This window comes from Rattus norvegicus, chromosome 14 (assembly GCF_036323735.1).
Source record: "Rattus norvegicus strain BN/NHsdMcwi chromosome 14, GRCr8, whole genome shotgun sequence".
In the NCBI taxonomy this organism is placed as follows: Eukaryota; Metazoa; Chordata; class Mammalia; order Rodentia; family Muridae; genus Rattus; species Rattus norvegicus.
Window position 1 is genome coordinate 69,589,801 of NC_086032.1, and position 19,721 is coordinate 69,609,521.

The 19,721-nt window shown below is 38.1% G+C and overlaps 1 protein-coding gene across 30 annotated transcripts in view; it reads left to right on the forward strand.

The window, feature by feature from the left end:
- Lcorl (ligand dependent nuclear receptor corepressor-like) overlaps positions 1 to 19,721 on the forward strand; it is a 137,351-nt gene that overhangs the window by 106,882 nt on the left and 10,748 nt on the right. For 26 of the 30 annotated variants that reach the window (XM_017599472.3, XM_017599474.3, XM_017599475.3 and 23 more), the window contains one exon: positions 1 to 19,721. This exon is cut by the window's right edge and continues 10,748 nt beyond it. The exons of 3 other annotated variants lie outside the window; for them this stretch is intronic. In XM_017599472.3, coding sequence (XP_017454961.2) covers positions 1 to 4,795 — 4,795 coding nt within the window. In that variant the 3' untranslated portion in view covers positions 4,796 to 19,721. One more of the 30 variants, XM_017599473.3, reaches the window with a different exon arrangement.

Below are 19,721 nucleotides of genomic sequence, written 5' to 3' on the forward strand. Positions count from 1 at the left end.
TTCAACTGTTGATGCAAAATCAGAGGAAGCTACTAAAATGGAAAAAGGAAAATCAGCATTAAGCAAAGTTTTGGAATCTTTGTGCATACATCACCATCAACAAGTTTTGGCTATGTTGAAATTTCTAGTCCAAGAGCAGAATGCTGCTTCTCTTTGCTGTTGTAATTCATCATGTGCTATGTCTTCAGAATCTCAAAAGCCCCTATTGGAGGATGGTTTTCATGGTCTGTTCTGTAGCTGTGAATATAGACTGGCAGAAAGAGGGTGTTTACACAATGAGAGACAAAGCCCTGGTCTAGTGCCTCTGCCAGTCTGTATTAAAGAATTACATTGTTTGTCTTGTCAGACTGTAAGTGTTGAAAATATTAAGACAGTAATGAATAGAGGAGTTGAAAACAGTTCTCATCCACACAGGTGCTCTTGTGGACAGTTAGCAAAGATTCACTCTACAAGATCAACCTGTCATAGTCCTCTTTTGTCAGGGGAAATTTGTGATCTTTCAGCTACTCTTCAAGAATCCTGTAGATCTCGAAGTCCCTCACCACCACCATTATCACCTGTGGAGACTGGAGGATTTGAAAAATGGAAAGACATCGTCTCAGAGCTTTCAGCCTTAGAAAATAACAAACTTGAGTCAAGCATTAACCAGCCTCCATCTCTTACACCAGCAGAGATAAACATTCACAAATGTGGCCACGACAGCAAAATACATAAAACTAAGAAGTCTAGTAACTCTGATTCTGTGCTCTTGGGTACCAGCAGTAGTTATACTACAAATCATGATAAGGGTGAAACAGCTGTAATTTTTCAAGATTTAATGGACCGTATTAATGAAAAATTAAAATCAATAGAAACCACAGATATATCAAACCTCATAAAATTATCTAGTACTGATTGTGACTCAGACAATGATTTTAAATTGGGAGATTTAATAACATCTCTTTTGCACAGTGCAACAGCCAATGATTATAGTTTTATGGAATTGCTAAGTCAACATGATAAAAAGGTAGAAAATAAGATTATTCAGACAAGGTTTCGAAAACGTCAACAAACGTTATTTGCAATGCACAACTCTCCTGACTCACCTGTGATCAGAAGGCAGTCTTTACAGATAAAAAGAGAACTTGCCAGTTTTGATGAAAACTTTCTGAGAAAAAGGTACAGTGAAAGAAATTCAAGAAAATTGTCATACAATGATAAGATGCTTTCAGTGAACAAAGAATTCCAGCCTTGTCAGGAACCTTTAAAAAACTCTAAAAGCTTTCAAAATGAAAATCATGCCGAAACATTGTTTACACCATCACTTCAGGTACCTCTTGGGAGTTTAGAAACTAATTTGGCTCCTAATCAATTTTCAGAAAACTTTAAAGCAACTTCATTTGAGAAAATGAGCCAAAGAAAATCACAGGAGAGGTCTACAGCTGAGAAACTAACTGTACAGAATAATGGGGAAAATACAAAATTAGAAAGTACTCCAACACTTTCGAGAACTGATGCTTCTCTATTGAGCAGAACTAAACGAAATATTGTGCCTCCAGGATGGTATTCTATATATGTAACAAACGATTCTGTTTCCAAAAAATTCCTCGAGAGCAAAAGAGTATCAGACTCTGCACACAGAAAAGATCCAGTCAGAGATCCAACTGAAAGTTTTCAAACTATAGACTTAAATAAAATTGCAATGAATTCTAATTTGCAGGTTGTTGTGGAGCGTTTAGAAGACACAATAAATATGGCTCAAAGGTCTTGGACTAGTCAAGACCTATCTGAAGGATGTAAAGCTTCCAAGAAATTGATTGAAACAGGTGATAAAGACCAAAATGTTGGGAGAGATTTGACTTTAAGTGGAATGGCTTTTAAAAATCAGAGTTTATCAAAATCTGCATTGGCATCTAGCAATAAAAGAAGTCATGGTATGTTTGTAATGGATTTGAACAAAACATTCGATAATCCGAAGACGTCACCCATTTTAGAGAGAGGTAGCTCGACAACCAGTGTTGAAAGTTTGCCAACAAAATGTGAAGGTATTGAAAATTCTGTTTCTAACTATTCTAGTCCTATCAAACTCATGTTTTTATCTGAGATTAAAAGCAGTGAAGGAGTCAAATACACTTTAACTTCAGTCAGCACATCACAGTCAAATGCTGATTTTGATTCTCACAAACATAAAACCCATCAGATGATTGGAAGAAAAAGAGAAGTAAATGAAGACATACCAAACACTAGCTTTGAAGATTATAATTCTAATCATCATGCTACTAACCTTCAAAGTGAATTGAACCAATTTAACTGTGTACATGAGGCTACACCATCATCTGCAGAGTTGACTGATAGTTTAAACAATGATAAGCCACAAGAAGACCCTAAGGGAAAGTCAAATGGTGCTGTTGACTTACCATGTAAAAGAAAACCAGGTAGACCTAAAAAAATTGGTCCACAAGTTGTGAAGCAGATTAAACGGCCAATTGGAAGACCACCAAAACCTAAAGCTGGTCAAACAGATGTCAATGTTTGCCAAAACGAGTCTTCTAGCCCTAGAAAGGAAAACCCACAATCTTTCATATCAGAAGTCAAAGAAGATGTTTGCAGAAAGAGTATTATTGTCACTGTTGTTTATGGAAGGTCAAGAAGAACCAAGAGATGTGTTTCTGAAGGAAGCATGAAAATCAACAACATCTCACTGAACAGTGATGGCGCTGACTTTTCAGTTAACTCTAGTCTTCTCAGAAATACTAAAGCTCATGAGATTGGCTATGGTGAAAGTCTGAGTGCTGGGTCAAGATTGACAACTCAAAGTGGGGTTTTTGATTCTGACTTTGAAAATATTAGACCAATCAAGAGCAAGTCTATGATAACTCAGACTTGCAAGAACATTATTCGACCAAACCAAAAGCCTTTGTCAATTGTTAGGAAGCCTGGTAGACCTGCAAAAGTGAAAATTTCTGGTATATCTGTGACTGTTAATAGAATTTCACCTCAGGAAAGAGAAGTATGTGTTAGCAGTTGCTTACCTCCATTAGATCAGGAGATAGTGTTAGAGAAAACTTGCCTAGAAGAAAAGCCTGACCAACAATGCAGTAATGTGGATAATATCAAGCACACCAATGTTGACATAGTTAAGGATGAATCAAATAGTACTGTTACTTCTATACCTCTGAAGCATTCAATTAAGGCTAGAAAACCTTTGCATTTCTTACATTCATTTGCATCTTCTGGCTCACTTACTTACAAAAATACCCTTCGTCATAAATCATGTAAACTCCATTTGCATAAATGCAAAAATCCAAAGAAAAAATACAGGCAGTCAAGTTTTAGACTAGCTTCCAAAGGTATCCCAGGATCTAGATGTTCAAAGAAAGCAAAAAAGTATTTGGAAGATAAAAAATTAATGCCTGTTTCTGATGTATCCTTGGACCCTGTGATTTCATCCAACCCTTTACTAAGGTGGTGGGCTACATCTGCTTCAAATGATTCCTTGTTAGAGGAATTAAACAATAGATTTGAACAAATAACAAATGCGTGGGTACAGGTGAGTAGAGATGAAGCTCAAAATTTTGTTCATAAAACAGAATACTCTAAAGGTGATCATTTCAAAGCAGCAAGCCCCTTGGAAACTTGTCTTCTAGAACTTGAAGTTTCACCCGTAAAAATGCTTTTTCAGAAAAAGTATAATTTGAATGAACTTTGTACCTGGTTTATGCAAACAACAGAAACACAGTCCCTTTCACTAGTTAGAAAAGCAAATGCTCGAAACCCTTTGGAAGTGATAAGCACCAAGGGCATTAAGTTAGGGGTGAAATGCTGTGGATTTAATACCAGCCCCTTCAGGAAGCACTTTAAAAAATTTGCAGTCTCTTCTCCTTCAAAACCAGCCGGGAAATTTCATATACTACATAAAATGGTTGGCTCACCACACTTAAATGTGAAAAGTAATTTAACATTAGCGAGGTTGAAAAGGACAGAGTTTAAGAGTTTGCACTGTGAAAGGTGGAGAAGAGAGGAAAGGCCATATAGCCACAGAACAGTTGATTGGAGCTCAAAAAGAAGGAACTTAAGATTGTTCTGCCAGAATCAATCTTGGACTAACACAGAGGGGCAGACAAATGCAGAGACATCACTCAGTGAGAAAAGCACAGTTGGTAACCAGTGGGCCTCGTCCCCGGAACCCAGAGTCACCTTTGCTAAAAAGAGGGTAGCAGTAGGTGACTTCAGAACACATGCTAGTTTAGAGAGTAAATTTAAGTCAGAAGCAAAGGAGAATGGAACAGGGTGTGGACAGGTTGATGCTGAAAAGGAACAGACAATAGAAAGTGTATCTTCCCATAATTGGAGGTCAAAAACTTTAAAAGACTGTAGAATATTTTTGAGGAAAATCAACTGTCTTGAACACAGAAATACTTTTAAACTAAATACAATAATTTATTCTCCTGAATCTGTTGACAGTGGAGGTAATCAGGCACAACCAGAAGAATCAAAGCGTTTTAGTTTAAGATCCCATTCCGCAAGGCAAAGTTCCTTAAAAAAGCAAAATGAAGAAAGAGAAAATCCCAAAGCAAATAGTCCTGCAAGTGGTAGGTTGACTGATGAACTCAACAGTAGTCAGTTAAGTAAGCATGTTAACTTTGACAAGAATCCTGATAATTCTGAGGCTCTTAGCAAATTAAACAAAAGAAAAAGACCACCATGGAAGACCACAGAAATGTCAGCAAAAAGACATAAACGGCAGTCTTGCAACAGTGGACAAATGGCAAACTATTGTACAAAATCCCAAGTGGGTAAGTTTTTCTCTCCTTAATTTTAAAGTTTCATTGTAGGTGCCTTGAGCAAAACGTAAGCTAGTAGGTAGAAAAGGAACAGCTAATTTGGTTCTAATTTATCTAAAATATTTGAGCAACTTCATTTCTTGGCACCTAGTATGAAACTCATGAAATTAGGTGCTGCTAGATGTAGTGAGTGCACTTAACTGCTAAGTTTCTGACATTCAAACACAAGCAAATACATTTAGAAGAGACATGAAGAGCATCGTGAAAATAGGCCATGAGTGTATTTGGTAGGTGACTGAACAGCTAACTAAAAATTCACTACTGCAGGCTAATACTTGCTTATTCTCTTCCAAAATCCAAACTATGACAATATACAGAAAACAGCTGTGGCTGTCTCATTTAGAGACTGTAACATTGTAATCCTAAGGTGTAAATCCTCACTAAACTGTTACTCTGTTTGATACTGTTTTGAAAACATACTGCAAGACTGCTTATTTAGAAGGTGGTATACTAATTTTTTTTCAATGATCAGCAATTATATTAAGTGGGCTTCTATGAATAGAGCCCACTTGTGCAGATAGAGAATTCCTTTATGTAGATGAACAAGTCACTGTTAGGGTCATTTCAAATTGAGAATGCAATCAGGAATGAAGTGGTAGTGCTGTACCTTACTAAGTTACACTGACAGAACGTCGGTACCCCAGCGAGATTATTGACCTTTGAACATAGTGGTAATATGAGCATGGTGCTTGCCTGGATAGCCATTTTCCATCTGCTTATTTGGTAGGTACTGAACAATATGGGATATTAGATAGGAAACTTGACAGATTCTGTCTTCACCATGAAAGAATACCAAGTTATATATTTACAGAGAAGAATATTTTATGGCTTATGTTCATTTTCACAAGTATTAGTGTCTTACTAGAGTCAATAACATCATGTCTCATTAAAATATTAAACACAGCAATTAGGTTGAAAAGTTTTATATAGGCTTTATGTGTATCCCCACCCCCAGTTCAATTAAATGAGTAATTTTAATATATATATATATATATATATATATATATATATATATATATATATATAACCCAGTACTGTGTAACATATAATGATTAAAATTTCAAATATCTGTCATGAAATGACTAAATGAGGTCAGAGAATAATCTCTATTACAAAAGGTAAATGGAAACTATGAAGAATAACTTATTTGTGACCCTGAAGAAGGCTAAAAATAATAATGTAATATGCTTTGTCAGGAAAATACCTAATAGCAAATTTTTAAGCTTATAATTCACCTAAAATATGTATACAAGTTTCACGAAGAATAAAATATAGTTTCATTTTATTTCTGTTTCATTTTCATCTCATGCTGTTACAGATTTTTCAAAAGTAATTTGCATTAATTCATTTACAACAGAACTGTATTTTATCCTTGAAGCTTCTTACCCATTGTATTTTCCTAACAATCAAACACAATCTTTCTTTAATATTATTCTTTACCCTGTCAAATGTAAGATTCCTAAAATAGGAAGATGAAATATATTTTAATATTACTTTTGCAAATTAATTTAAAAATCCTTTGTGGCTATTTTTAAAAATTAGTGACATATAAAGAATTGTTTTTCACCTTTTCCATTTTAAAATTTGCTACTGCTGTTTGCTGTTCTGCTTGAAGTTTATTCATCTTTACTGATAACTTTCCTTCTTTATTTTTAACATTTTTAAGTCAACGAGATTATTATTTTTACAGTTATATTTATAACAATATTTGTTATGTTTATGTGATTTTTAAATGTTTCTTACAGTGTTGTTGTGTTTTTTTTTTCTCTCATTATTTTTTGGTAGTCCATGCTTCTTTTTGCCTTTTTGGAAGTAACACTAAAATTCATCATTAGTTTTATATGTGTTTTGTTTTTCATAAATAATTATTGACTGAAAACATAAGACTGGTAACTACAGGACTTTTCTAGGCAAATTCTGAGGACAGTGTATATTATAAATTTTAGAATATTTCTATTGGTGGAAAATAATTGTTTCTATCATGAATGTCTTGCCTTTGTACATATTAACTGTCCAAATGTGATTTAATACATAAGATTTCACTGCATTTGCTGTACTCTGTGTTAAATGTAGAAGTGGGAAGAAAGGCAAGTGTATTTCTCCTTTTGAAGGAATGACTACAGTATCTTCTTAGTGTGGAAGATCTAATGTACACATTAATATACAGTTATTATATATTGTAAGCAGGATTCTTCATGTTCAAAGGAAACAGTGATTAATGTCACAGATTTTGCTATTAGGAAGCATAGAGAAGTAAATACTTACTGAAGGCTGAGTAATGTGACCAGGAAGAAGTTACCTGAAGGAACATGAAGGAGGGACATGGGATTGCAGATTTATCCAGGATTCTTGCTTATATAGTGACAATTGTAAGAATCTCAAATACTAGAAGCTAACAAGTGGTGGGAGGGGTTCAAGCAGAACAAATTCCGTGCAGAAAATGTAGACAATAAAGCTGGCTCATTTGGAACAGTGAGTAATTTGTCAGGGCTAAGGTACAAAATAGAGACTCTGCAGTGGTCAGTCGGAGGTATATAATCTCAGAAGACAGAATCACTGGGGAGGCATTGTTCAAATGCTGAAGCAACATCAAGTAATGGAGGGGGGAGTTTAAGCCCTAACAAGAAAGTAGGAAAGAAATTTTACAGAAGTCTATGAAATAAAATCACATCTTTTTTTTCTTCTGATGTAATACATCTCAACTGCAGTTTCCCCTCCCCTGACTCCTCCCATTCTCCTCCCACCTCCTCTATTTCAAAGATCCACTCCTCACTTCCCTTCAAAAAGAAAAAAAACAAGTGCAGGCCTCCCAGAGACATCAGCCAAACATGGCATAACAAGTTACAATGTAAAGACTAGGCACAAACCCTCATCTCAAGGCTGGATGGACAAGGGAACCCAGTAGGAGGAAAAAGGTCCCAAGCTCAGGCAAGAGTCAAAGACAGCCCCCACTCCTATCCCACGGGAACAGGAAGCTATAGAACCATAACATGTACAGAGGATCTAGCTCAGACCCATACAAGGTCCATGGTTGTCACTTCAGTCTCTGTGAAAGTCAGTGTCAGAATAGAGGAATGAAGGGAAACAGCCAGAACTTTGCCTTGAGCATCAAGAACATTTCAAGGGATTTGGTTTTTAGCTTTAAGGGTTTAGATGAAGTTAGTGGGATATCTAAAAAAGATGTTAAAGAAGCAGGTAGGTAATGCGAATCCTGTACAGAGATGAGGCTTGAACTAAGACAGATTTGGCAAGTGAGAAAAGTCACTGGAGTAGGAGAGATTCCTCAATGTAAGATTGCAGGATCCTAGACTCCCAGAGTCACTCCAGGCTGTAAAAAAAAATAGGTATGCACAAAACGAGACTGATGAAAGTAGTCAAAGGATGAGAAGCAGGCAGATTGGAGGAAAATGTCTTAAGCAAGCAGTGTACTTAAGTCAGTCATGATGAGCATTGAGGTAGTTCTGTTAAATGCAGCAAGAGGTCATCATCATGGTGAAGGAGGAAACACCTGTGTGGAGGAGTAGTGGTAAAAGCCAACTTCAATGCCAGATGCTAAGTGGTCAAAGAGGAAGTGATAAAAAAGTGCCGAGAGAGAGAGAGAGAGAGAGAGAGAGAGAGAGAGAGAGAGAGAGAGAGAGAGAGAGGGGGAGGGAGGGAGGGAGGGGGGGAGGGAGGGAGGAAGAGAGAGGAAGAAAAACAGAAGCTGCTGTGAGTGGTCAGGATGTAGGAAGGCAGGTGCCATCTACTAAAAGTGAGCTATAAAAATGTCTCAATGTCAAAGCTAGTGAGTAGTAAGAAGACTGAAGGTATGGAATGAGAGGGAAGCCCTGGGACTGGCTATTGAGTATGGATCTGGGCAGCTTAGAATGGAGTGGTTAGAACTTGTTCTGGACCAGAAGTTCCTATTTCTCTTAAAGTGGGGAAATAATATGTTGGAATACAAGTCAGTAGTCCATGGGGTTATCTTGAAATATTCAAGTTCATGTTTTATGAATCAAGAGGTAATCTGGGTCTAGGGAATGCTTAATCAGAAAAGCATCTGTTATGGAAGCATGAAGACATGGATGTAGATCCCCAGACTCCATGTTAGATCTGGCCACAGATGCACACATCTATACGTACAGCATTAAGAAGGCAGAGAAGGGTGAATGCCTGGAGCTCATTGAACTCCTGGACTAGTCAGACTGTGAGTTCCAGTTTCAGTGAGAGACAGCGTCTCAGAAAATAAGGTGGGAAACTGTTAGAGAAAGGTGCCCAGTGTTGATCTCTACTGGCACATGCATGTGCACAAGCATATGCACTCACCCAAATCCACATGCACTACTACACAACATATACATAGCACATACCTATTCACAGATGATGGACTCTAAAAGTGTAGTAGGATTAGGAAGCAGAGGGTTTGAATAGCTGTCTCGGGATATATAGAACTGAATAGTTGTGTGTTTTATCTCAGCTGCCAGAGTTTACGTGGGTTCATCGTGTGTGTAAATGAGAAGGCAGAAGGGATCAGTCCAGTGTGAACAACATTCTGTGGGCTGTAAGGAACCATATGATCAAACTGAATTGCTGCTACTCACTTCTAAAAGTATAAAGTAGACGTGAGGGTTCGATAAGGAAATGAGCATTTGATTAGATGTAATTTACATGTGCATATGCTGCTATGTGCTCTAGCATATAGTACTTTAGAGCTTGAACACTGAGCCAAGCACATGATAGGCACACTACCACTGAGATACAGCCCAGCTTTAAAATGGTGTGTGTGAAGGGCCAGGTGCTGAGGATTTTTAGGTGATATTGGCCCAAATAGTCTGTAATTACCAAAAAATACTAATACAGACATTTGTTAATGTCCGTGTTTCTCAAGTCCAGAGCAAGTACACCTCTTCCTAACTGGTAAATATCTGGGTGTATATACACTAACTTTGGATATATGTGAGGAACTTGGTAAGACTACCTCCTATGGACTTGAAAATACTGTAGACTCATTTAACTCATCCTAAAATGTTAATTTTCTTATATAAATATTGAAGCATTTGGATTGTCACATAACTTTTAAAGTAATCAATTTGTCAGTTTCTATTTTGTCTTCTGTCCTGAAAAAGCGACTTAAATTTTTCATGCATCCTGTGTTCTAAATGCTGCTCTTTACAAAAATGTATCACTTCTGTGTGATTTTTAAATGATATAAACCCCTTGAGCTACCTAAGACCAGGATTGCAACTGTAACCCATCCTTTCTCATCCCTTTAGAACATTCATTCACATTGATGATTGAACACAAGAGGTTCTATCAGATTTGTGGGGCTGAGGTACCTCATTACAGGGTAATATTAGACATTATTATAGTTTATATTATTCTCCATCATAATTGTCACTTATGGAAAAACTCAGGTTTAGAGTGGATTATCCTAGCTTTAATTTTGGTGGAGAAGTGTTCCTATGTGGCTCAGTCTTTTTTCCCAAGCTTCCAAAGGTGGATTCCAAGGTGCATCAGCTGCGATGACACTCTTATGTGCAAGGTACTACACTAATATGACTGCAGTGGATCGTTTCCCTTTGTCCCCCGGCACAGTCCTTCTCAGCATGTTAGAGTGCATCTCCTAAACTTTTTCTGGCATTTTTTCTATCCATGCTTGAAAGCACTCCTTTACAGAGTTTTGTGAAAAGAATGTGGCTGTAAAGATAAGTTATGTGCTGTATTTAACCCTGTTCTGCATAAAATAAAAAAAGTCCAAATGACAAGGGCTTTGTAACATGCCACAGTAGAGGAATACTGTGATAAAAACCATTAAGAGCTAGATAATCACATTCTGGTACCTGTTTTTGCTGTTTAGATATTAGCTCAGGTGACTTTACTATTGCATTTTTGATAGGTTGTAGCTAGATCAAAATGATTTTTGTTCATTCCCAATTCTGCAGCAACATCTCCCAACAGTTGCTTTAGCTCTGTGGTTGTGTCACAGGAGCAGTGTCCTCATCCAGCTGCATGGTGCTGGGGTGCCACGGACACCAGGTTTTCCATTCTATGCATCTGTATTCTCTCCTTCAGATTGTTAGTGCTGTTTCTCTAGCTGAGGTAAGTCAAAGGTCGTCCTCCTCTTTGATGGCCAGTTGCTGACATTTGTTCAAAGCCAATTTCATTGCTCACATCTGCCCCATATGATCTTGTTGCTTCACTCATGCATTAAGTAATCTCTGCCTTTGTGTGTGTGTGTGTGTGTGTGTGTGTGTGTGTGTGTGTGTGTGTGTTTCTTTGTTTTAACTTAACTTTCTTGAGACAGAGATGCTGTATTACACAGACTAAGTTGAAATCCTGCCCATGGAGTGACTGTCATCCAAAACATGGCCATCGAACCCACTCCATATTTGTTTCTTCACTTGAGAATTCAGTACTTGGACTGTAGACATGACTCCACAGTAAAATGCTTTGGCTGCTCTTCCATAGCATCCGCAGTTCCCAGCACACACATGAAAGCTCACAGCCAGCTCTAACTCATTCCCAGGAGATCTGATAGGCTCTTCTGCCCTCTGCTGGCACTGCATTCATGTGGTACACAGACATACATTCAGGCAAACACCCATACCAAATAAAATAAATAAACAAACACACACACACACACACACACACACACACACACACACACCTTTCAAAGAGAGGAAAGAGGGGAGTGGGGTGAGGAAGAAAGGAAGCAAGGAAACCGAAATTCAAGGGGGAGTGTGTGGGGGCTGGGTTCTGGAGCTCCCTTGCAGTGTGCTCAGTAGCTCGTCTTTCTACTCTGATCTAAGAGTAATAAGAGTAAAGACAAAGAACTCAGAACTCTTTGTCCAGCTCTCCTACTTTCTGGTTCTTTCCCTTAAATTTTCTGAGCATCCTGGAATCACAACACTAAACCTGATGCAGTTGCCTATCGATGCTTTACACACACGCACACACGCACACATACACACACCAAAAAAACCCAAAACATGATAGGTGTCCAAATGATTATTTTGCCCCCTCCATTTTTTTGTTTATATTAGTTTAATTTTCTGCCAAACATTGGCTTCTTCCTCTTCCTAGTTCTGGGCAACACTGGGAAGTTGATTGTTTATGTTGTTTCTTGGCTATAAGAATGTAGAACATATTGGACCTTGGAAAACTGAGGATGAGCCCAAGTTTCAGACCAGGCTGGGCTGCATAGTAAACTCAAGACCCAGTCTCAAGAACAAGTTTGTCTTCTGTATGTTAGCCAGTGTAACAAGTGCATGGGAAACAACAGGCGGTGAAACCAAATCCAGTTTCTACTTTTGTTTTTACATTCACTAAATGAAGCAGACATCAAGCAGGTATTTAGAACTCATAAGGTCTCAATTATTGTGTGGTGCTATGAGAAGTTATTATACAAAGAATCTATGTCTGATCCAGAAAATGTCCATTACTTAACTTCAAGGATAAATAGGTACTAATTAGACCAAGCAACAGGTAACTAGTGGGAGTGGAATGATTTTCCAAGAAGTGGATGGGGGAAATAGATCTTCTAGGTTACAAAGGCCAGTGTGTTTCGAGTCAAGAGAAAGAGGAAAAAAACATGATATTGGATATGGTTAGATCTGAAGAATAGAAAAAGGGTCCTCGATGAGCCATGAATGGCGAGTAGGTGACTTGCCATTGTACACAGATTTAGATTGCGTATGACTAGGATAACTAAATGATATCCTAAAAAGATCTCTGATTACATTGTGAGAACAGGTCATATAGGACAAGAGTGGAAGCATAGAGCCTTATGATAGCCCAGCAGAAATGTTTTTACCATAGATGAGTGGGTCACAGTCTTTAGTATGCATTACAGTCAACAGAAGTGCTTATCTAGAGATCATTGGCTATCTTCCACAAAGTTGGATTCAGAATGTATGGAGTGCAGCAAGTGTTGCTTATGCCATTGATCTGAGGACCTCACTTTGAAAACCATCGACCTAGAGGGTAGTATTAAAGAGGTGGAAAGATTAATTCTTTACTCATGTTAGCATAGAAACATGCTCTCCTCTAAGTACTTGAAGTATATTCAAATTTTGCTGGTATATTTTTGTTTTCATTAATTCAAACTAATTTGTAATTTTATAAAAATTATTTTATTGCACTGAATTCACAAGTAGAAAGATCAGACAACTAGATCAGAGTGCCACACAAGCACCTTCCATACCCAGATTCAACATTTCAATGAACTTCACAGTCAAGAGGAGCCATTCGGAATCCATGAAGCTTGCCTTACTTGGGGCTGTTACACTTTCACTGCCAATTACATTTCTTTTTGCAATTATCTACCACAATACATGAAGAAAAAATACATTACAGAGTTGAAACCAGAAAAACAATTAGCTTTATATATCCTCTTCGCAACTCATGTGTCCTTTTGCCTGTATCCTATCCTATCCTTCTTGTGATATTATCCTCCTTTCAATTTTTTAATCTACCCTATGGATTATTTCAAATTTTGTTGTTGTTTACAAATAATTGAGACCTTTATTGAAACCTTAGTGATTTCTGATTTGTTTGTAGCTTTTAAGAGAATAATCTACATAGATCCAGTCTTTCTTTTTTTTTTTTTTTTTTTCCTTTGGAGCTGGGGACCGAACCCAGGGCCTTGTGCTTGCTAGGCAAGCACTCTACCACTGAGCTAAATCCCCAACCCAGATCCAGTCTTTCTTAATTAACAGGTTTAGTTTATACTCCAGAATCTTTATTTATTAAATTTTTTTGGTTTACTTACTCATGTGTGTAGATTGGTGGTCATGTGTACATATTGTACATATGAAGATCAGAAGAGAACTTGTGAAAGTCAGTTCTCTCCTTCCAACATGGAATCATACTCAGGTCATCAACTACCCATGGGGCCATCTCCTGGACCTCCAGTGTGGAGGCTGCATCTGTTGAGGGCCCTGTCAATGCCAGTGATCCAAGTTGGTAAATGACCCTGCTGTTTCAATTTTCTCTCACTGAATTTCAGTCCTGTCTGTTCCCAAGAGGTGTCAGTCTGCAACACAGATTGTTGGTCTTTCTGTATATTCTTTCAAGTTTCACGTCATGTATTATATAGCACTATATTGGGTGCATACATAATTAGAATCTAACTGCTTTGTTAAATTGGTTTTTTAAAAATTGTGGAATGAACATGATCCCTAAAAACCCTGTACTGTAGACTCTATTTTATTTTGTAATGATCATTCTGGCTCACTTTTCACTATTTGTATGGTATATCTTTTCTGTAATTTTATTTTTTACAATCATGACTTTATATTTACATGGGTTTCTCTTAAACAGCATATGGTTGAAGCTTAGTCTTTTCCTCCCAATTTGATTATATCTGCCTTTTATTAATCCACTTATATTTCATGTTATTAATATGATTCAATTTAAATCAGCTGACACATTTACTTCCTTTTTAGCCTAATATTTTTCTCTTAGAGTCCATATATTTTAATAGTCTGTTTAGTCTCTTAATTCACTCTTTTTAAAAGAGTGGGCCTGTTAACACAAGCTGGTAAGACCAAATATTTGGGAGGCAGAGGCAAAAGGATCCCAAATTTGAGGCCCTCCTGGATAAACCAGTGATGATCTTTCTTGAAAAGTTTAAAAGAGGGCTGGGGATATATCATAGAGTACATGGGTAACACCCTAGATTGCATCACCAGGGCCACAAATAAAACTTAAAATGGACCTATTAGATTTATAGTTTATATCTATCATTCAAATATTATACCATTTCATAAATAATAAATTTTATTATGTTTCTACTTCCTTCCCCAAATCTTTGTGCTGTTGCTGTCATATATTTTACATCTATCAAAATATAAATTATACAAATACTATTTCTAGAATACTAATTCCACTATTCCTAATCTTTTTCTTTAAACAATATAATGTTGCATTTTCTGTTGCTATAACAAAATACCTGAGGCAGACACTTTATAAAGAACAGAAGTTTATCTATCTAGTCTTGACTGAAAACTGTCAAGCCCCAACTGTTCGTTAAGTTCGTCAACTTCGTTAAGGCAAGGGCCCCAAAATCAGAGGCAGAAAGTGAAATTATTACCTATGACAGGGACAGGCGGGCCTTGTGAAAACTACATGAATCCCTTCTGAGGATAGGGTTCTCCCACTGGGAAACACAATGGGAATTCTACCACCTCAGTACCATGGCACTTCTAAAGACTTGAACCCTGGGGGGGACAAACAAGCCACATCCAGTCTGAAATGCATAGTCATCTTCCAAGCACATTTAAAAGAAAATTTTTCTTATGAATTTTTGTTTTTGTGCTTTTTTTCCTTTTTTTTTTTCTTTTAACCAAGATTGCCATCTAATATCATTCTTCTTGAATCTTTTTCTTGAGTCTTCAGTAGTGCAGTTCTGCTGTGGGTTATTTTCTCTCACCTTTTTCTTTTTATGAGACATTCCTTTTCAGAGAGTAGCTTGTGAGCTGGGCAGGGAGATAGCATTCCAACATACATGGGAGGCAGAAGGATCGTGGATTTGAAGGCATCCTGGGCTGTATAAGGACTTGTTCAAGGCCATCCTGAGCTACTTGGACCTTTAATAAAACAAGCGCTGGGGATATTGCTCAGTAGTGGAGCACTTGCTGAGCATGTATAAGGCCCAGGGTTTGAACCCGAACACTTCAAATTACTTTTTCTCATTAACATAGATTTCAAATTTGGTTGATTTTAGTCTTTTACCTTGCTGCTCCTGAAGTTACATCTCTTGCTCTGGTTAATTTTATCTCCTACATGTTAATTTTCCCCTATATTAGCAGTTTAATCAGGAATATTCTTAGCATTATGCCCTAATTCCTCTTAGTATTTGTGAAGAACCTTGAATGTGTGAGTTTAGTCATAACTATTGTTTCTTCAATAAGTATCTGTCTTTACTTCTGTGATGTGTGTCATATGTATTCTGCCCATGTCAGATACTAATCTCAATAGTTGCCTCTCTATTTTCTCTCTTCCACTGTGGATAGTATTATTCATGTATTTTTCTCTGTCATGGACAGTTCTTAGTTGTCAATAACCACCCAGAATGTTTCACACTTCATTGACTATGTGTTGCATGTAGTTCTAATACCCTGCTTTAAACTTCAAGCAGACCACACTACCAGCTGAGAGAATTTTGGGTCTGCAGATGGGAAACACACACACACACACACACACACACACACACACACACACACACACACTTACTTTCAACCTGCCTTATTGGCCCAATTGCTGGACGCTTCTACTCTCCCGTGGCTAACACACCCTTCCCAATACTCTTAGCACCTCTTAATCTTCCCTTAGCTTAGTATTCTGGTTACCTTCTTGTTCAGCAACCCAAAACTGCCCTCAACTTAGTTGCATTTCTAATCTCCCGCCTGGGGAAGCAGGCTATGTCTGCTCCGCCTGAGAGCTCACATGTCTGGTCACCTTTTCTCCCTCCAAAGCATGGTCAAATCCTCCATCCTCTTCCTGCTTCTCAGCCTGCCTGTGGGGAACGTGGAAGTCCCACCTCTTTCCTTCCTCCCTGCAGTTGGCCCCTGGCATCTTTATTGTTCAATCAAGAGCCAATAGGAATAGGACCTTAGTATCAGAACCACCCCCTATCACTTCCAGTTCAGACTTGCTATTTGTGTTCAGCATTTCCTGCTGTTTTCTCCACTTGAACTTACAGAACTTATACTTTCAATATCTGTATTATCATCCTTTTGTGCTAATTTTGTAATTTGTATTATCTGTTCCTGTAGTGTGAATCTGTGTTGTTAGGAATCATTTTCCTGTTTTTATGACTAGTAACTTGTATGAAATGTGAGGCATTGTGAGTTTTAGGTTTTGTACTGGGCTTTTCATGGTACTATATGTGTTTTGTATTCTTACTGAGAAATGCTTTGATCCTTTCAAGTTATCTGTAAGCATTACTCAGAAAAACCAGAGTAACCATTAGTCTAAAACAGTGGTACTCAATAAGGGATGATTTTGCTCCACAAATGACAATTTTTGTCCCATTTAGAGGGTGCTATGGGCATCAGGCAGGTGGAGACCAGAGGTGTTTCTAAACATCTTAGAGTGGATAGACTGACCCTTCACAATAAAGAATTATGTGGCTCCCAAATGCTATGATAGAAAGTTTTCTATCTTAACACTCATGTGAAGACTCTTAATATCCAGTCATGAATGGCTTTACAATTGTCACAGCCTTGGGAAAGATTCGTGCCCTGCTCTCCACATCACCATGTGTCTAAACCCTGTTGTAGTTCTGGGGTATACACTAGTAAATATTCCTGTTCCCCAAAAATTTCTATCAGCAGCTCTCAACTGTGTCCTGTATTCTCAACTATATCTAGTGCTTCCTGGGTTCCTCTCCTAATCGTGCGGCCTGGAAATCTGCCAGGTGTCAAGCCAGTTGTAGAGCTTTGTCTTCATTCAGGAACCAGTTATCCTGCCCTGCCCTGTATATTTTAACTTTTGGTTTAAACTGTTTCAAAGCAAGAAGGCAAATCTGGTTCTTGTTACTTTATTTTGGCCAAAGCAGATATACCAGATTTATTCTTTCAGCAAACATTTGTCCAGTTTTTAATGTGCTGGCTGCTGGAAAGAAATGGTGAACAAAGCAGCAAGAATCTCTACTCTCATACTTGTATTCAATGGAAGAGTAAAAATAGAGCCGTTACGCAGGGATAAGCTGTGTTGAAGATGCTGAACTCTAGAATGAATTTCTTAGGGGACAACTTTGGGTTAAGAGAGAGGAAAATCTTTTGGGACACTGGGGTTGAGATAGCACTTATGAACACATCAGAATGGGTAAGAATCTTGAAGAACTTGCATAGTGAGAAGCAAACAAAGAACTCCCCTTTGAGGATCCCACCCTTTATTTTCCAAATAAAGTGGCTTGCAGTGGGAAAGGCAACAAAATGTGTCTGCTCTTAAAGGCCTGTTTGAGGAAAGAAGTTAGGTTAGCTTAGTCTGCTCGGATTGACACAAATACTACAACTTACTGCCTTAGTCATTTGATTTCTGCTGGGAACCACAAGTACCAGCAGGATTTGATTTCTAGTGACTATGTCCTGGATTACAGAATAGCAGCCTTCTTACTGTGTTCTTACATTGCAAAGACTGGTATTTCTTCCTCAGAGGATAATAATCTACTCTGTACAACTCTGATTTATCTTAATTACTTTCCAAAGGCTGAAGTGGAGACATAGCAGGGACCAACAGTATTGAATGGTGGAAAAAAAGATGAGACTGAAAGACGGGACTCATCAGTGTGATTATCAGGAGTGGCTTGAGTAAGAAGTACTATTTTCATGGAATAGTGGAAGCCAGACAGGTTTATTTACTGAACACATGAGATTGTAATAAAAGGATTTTTCATTTATGGCACCTAGGTCTAAAGGATTAAGGAGGAACTTTAGTTACGGTAATTCTTGTTCAAGGTTAAAACTGTACTGACTCAAACCATTATGATGAGGATCAGATTAGCAAATTATCTTATGAAATACTCAAGAGCACTGACACCCCTCCCCCCCTTACTAACACTCAACCCCAAGCAACTCTACTCATGAGTCTGGTTGGATAGAGCCAATGTTTTGATGTTGGTTTTGCTACCCTCACTACCTCACTTAGCTGGCTTATCTCTCTGGTCCATGAGACTTTCACCCCCTCTCAGTAGGTGGGTATATATCAGTTGTTATCACCACTGCCAACAAACCACTTGACAGCAGTCATACTGGTGATTTGGTTATAGGGAGGACAAAAGGGTGAATTTAGGTACAGATAAAGAAATTTAGCTATGAGTCCATTCAGTTTGCCTTAAGAGAAACAATATTAGGATTACTATTAAGTCCCAAGAAAGCAGATGGGAACATTTTAAGTCATGCAGAACCTCAAGCTAGTATTATTTTAAACCCACAAATTTTGTGTTTCTAGAGCCTCTTTAACAAACCAAGTCCATGGGTTTGGGGACATCTACTGGAAAGCACAGTTCATCTATCAGGAGCTACACCTCTTAAACTTCCCTCAGAAGCCATCAACTGTCCATACATCCTCAGTTATGTGAAGGGATTGATGATTTTATTTTTGTTTTTTATATCCAGTCATACCCAGTTTCCTAGGTTTTGCCAGAGATCCCTAGACTGTGGGTGGAAACAGTGTCCCATCAGCGGGATCAAATGGGGATTTTAACCTCAGAACCAACATCTGTGTATCAAAAATTCACCCAAAACAAAGTCTTTTGTTTTGGAGGGGACTAACTAGCATGGTTTCAACTCAGCCAGAGGGTCCTGGACCCAGATAGGCAGTAGCTGTAGTTGGTACTCATGGAGTCCAGAAGAAATGTTTCTAGCAGAGGACAGGGGGAGAGAAGCAGTTCCCATGTGGCCAGAAAAGACCTGGGCCACCACCTGGGGACTCAACTTGTGTGTTCAGCACTATACGATAGTTATTTCTCTGCCAGTGAAATGAGCCAATTCAAGTCAGATTAGATTATATTAAATGAAGGTTTATTGGGAAGCTGCTCTTGGGTGATGTCTTAGGGTTTCTATTCCTGCACAAACATCATGACCAAAAAGCAAGATGGGGAGGAAAAAATTTATTCAGCTTACACATTCACATTGCTGTTCATCACCAAGTCAGTACTAGAACTCAAACTGGGCAGGAAGCAGGAGCTGATGCAGAGGCCATGGAGAGATGTTACTGGCTTGGTCAGCTTGCTTTCTTCCAGAACCCAAGACTACCAGTCCAGGGATGGCGCCACTCACAATGGGCTAGCCCCCCACCCACCTTGATCACTAATTGAGAAAATACCTTACAGCTGGATCTCATAAAGGCATTTCCTCAAGGGAGGCTCCTCTATAACTCCAGCTTGTGTCAAGTTGATAAACAAAACTAGCC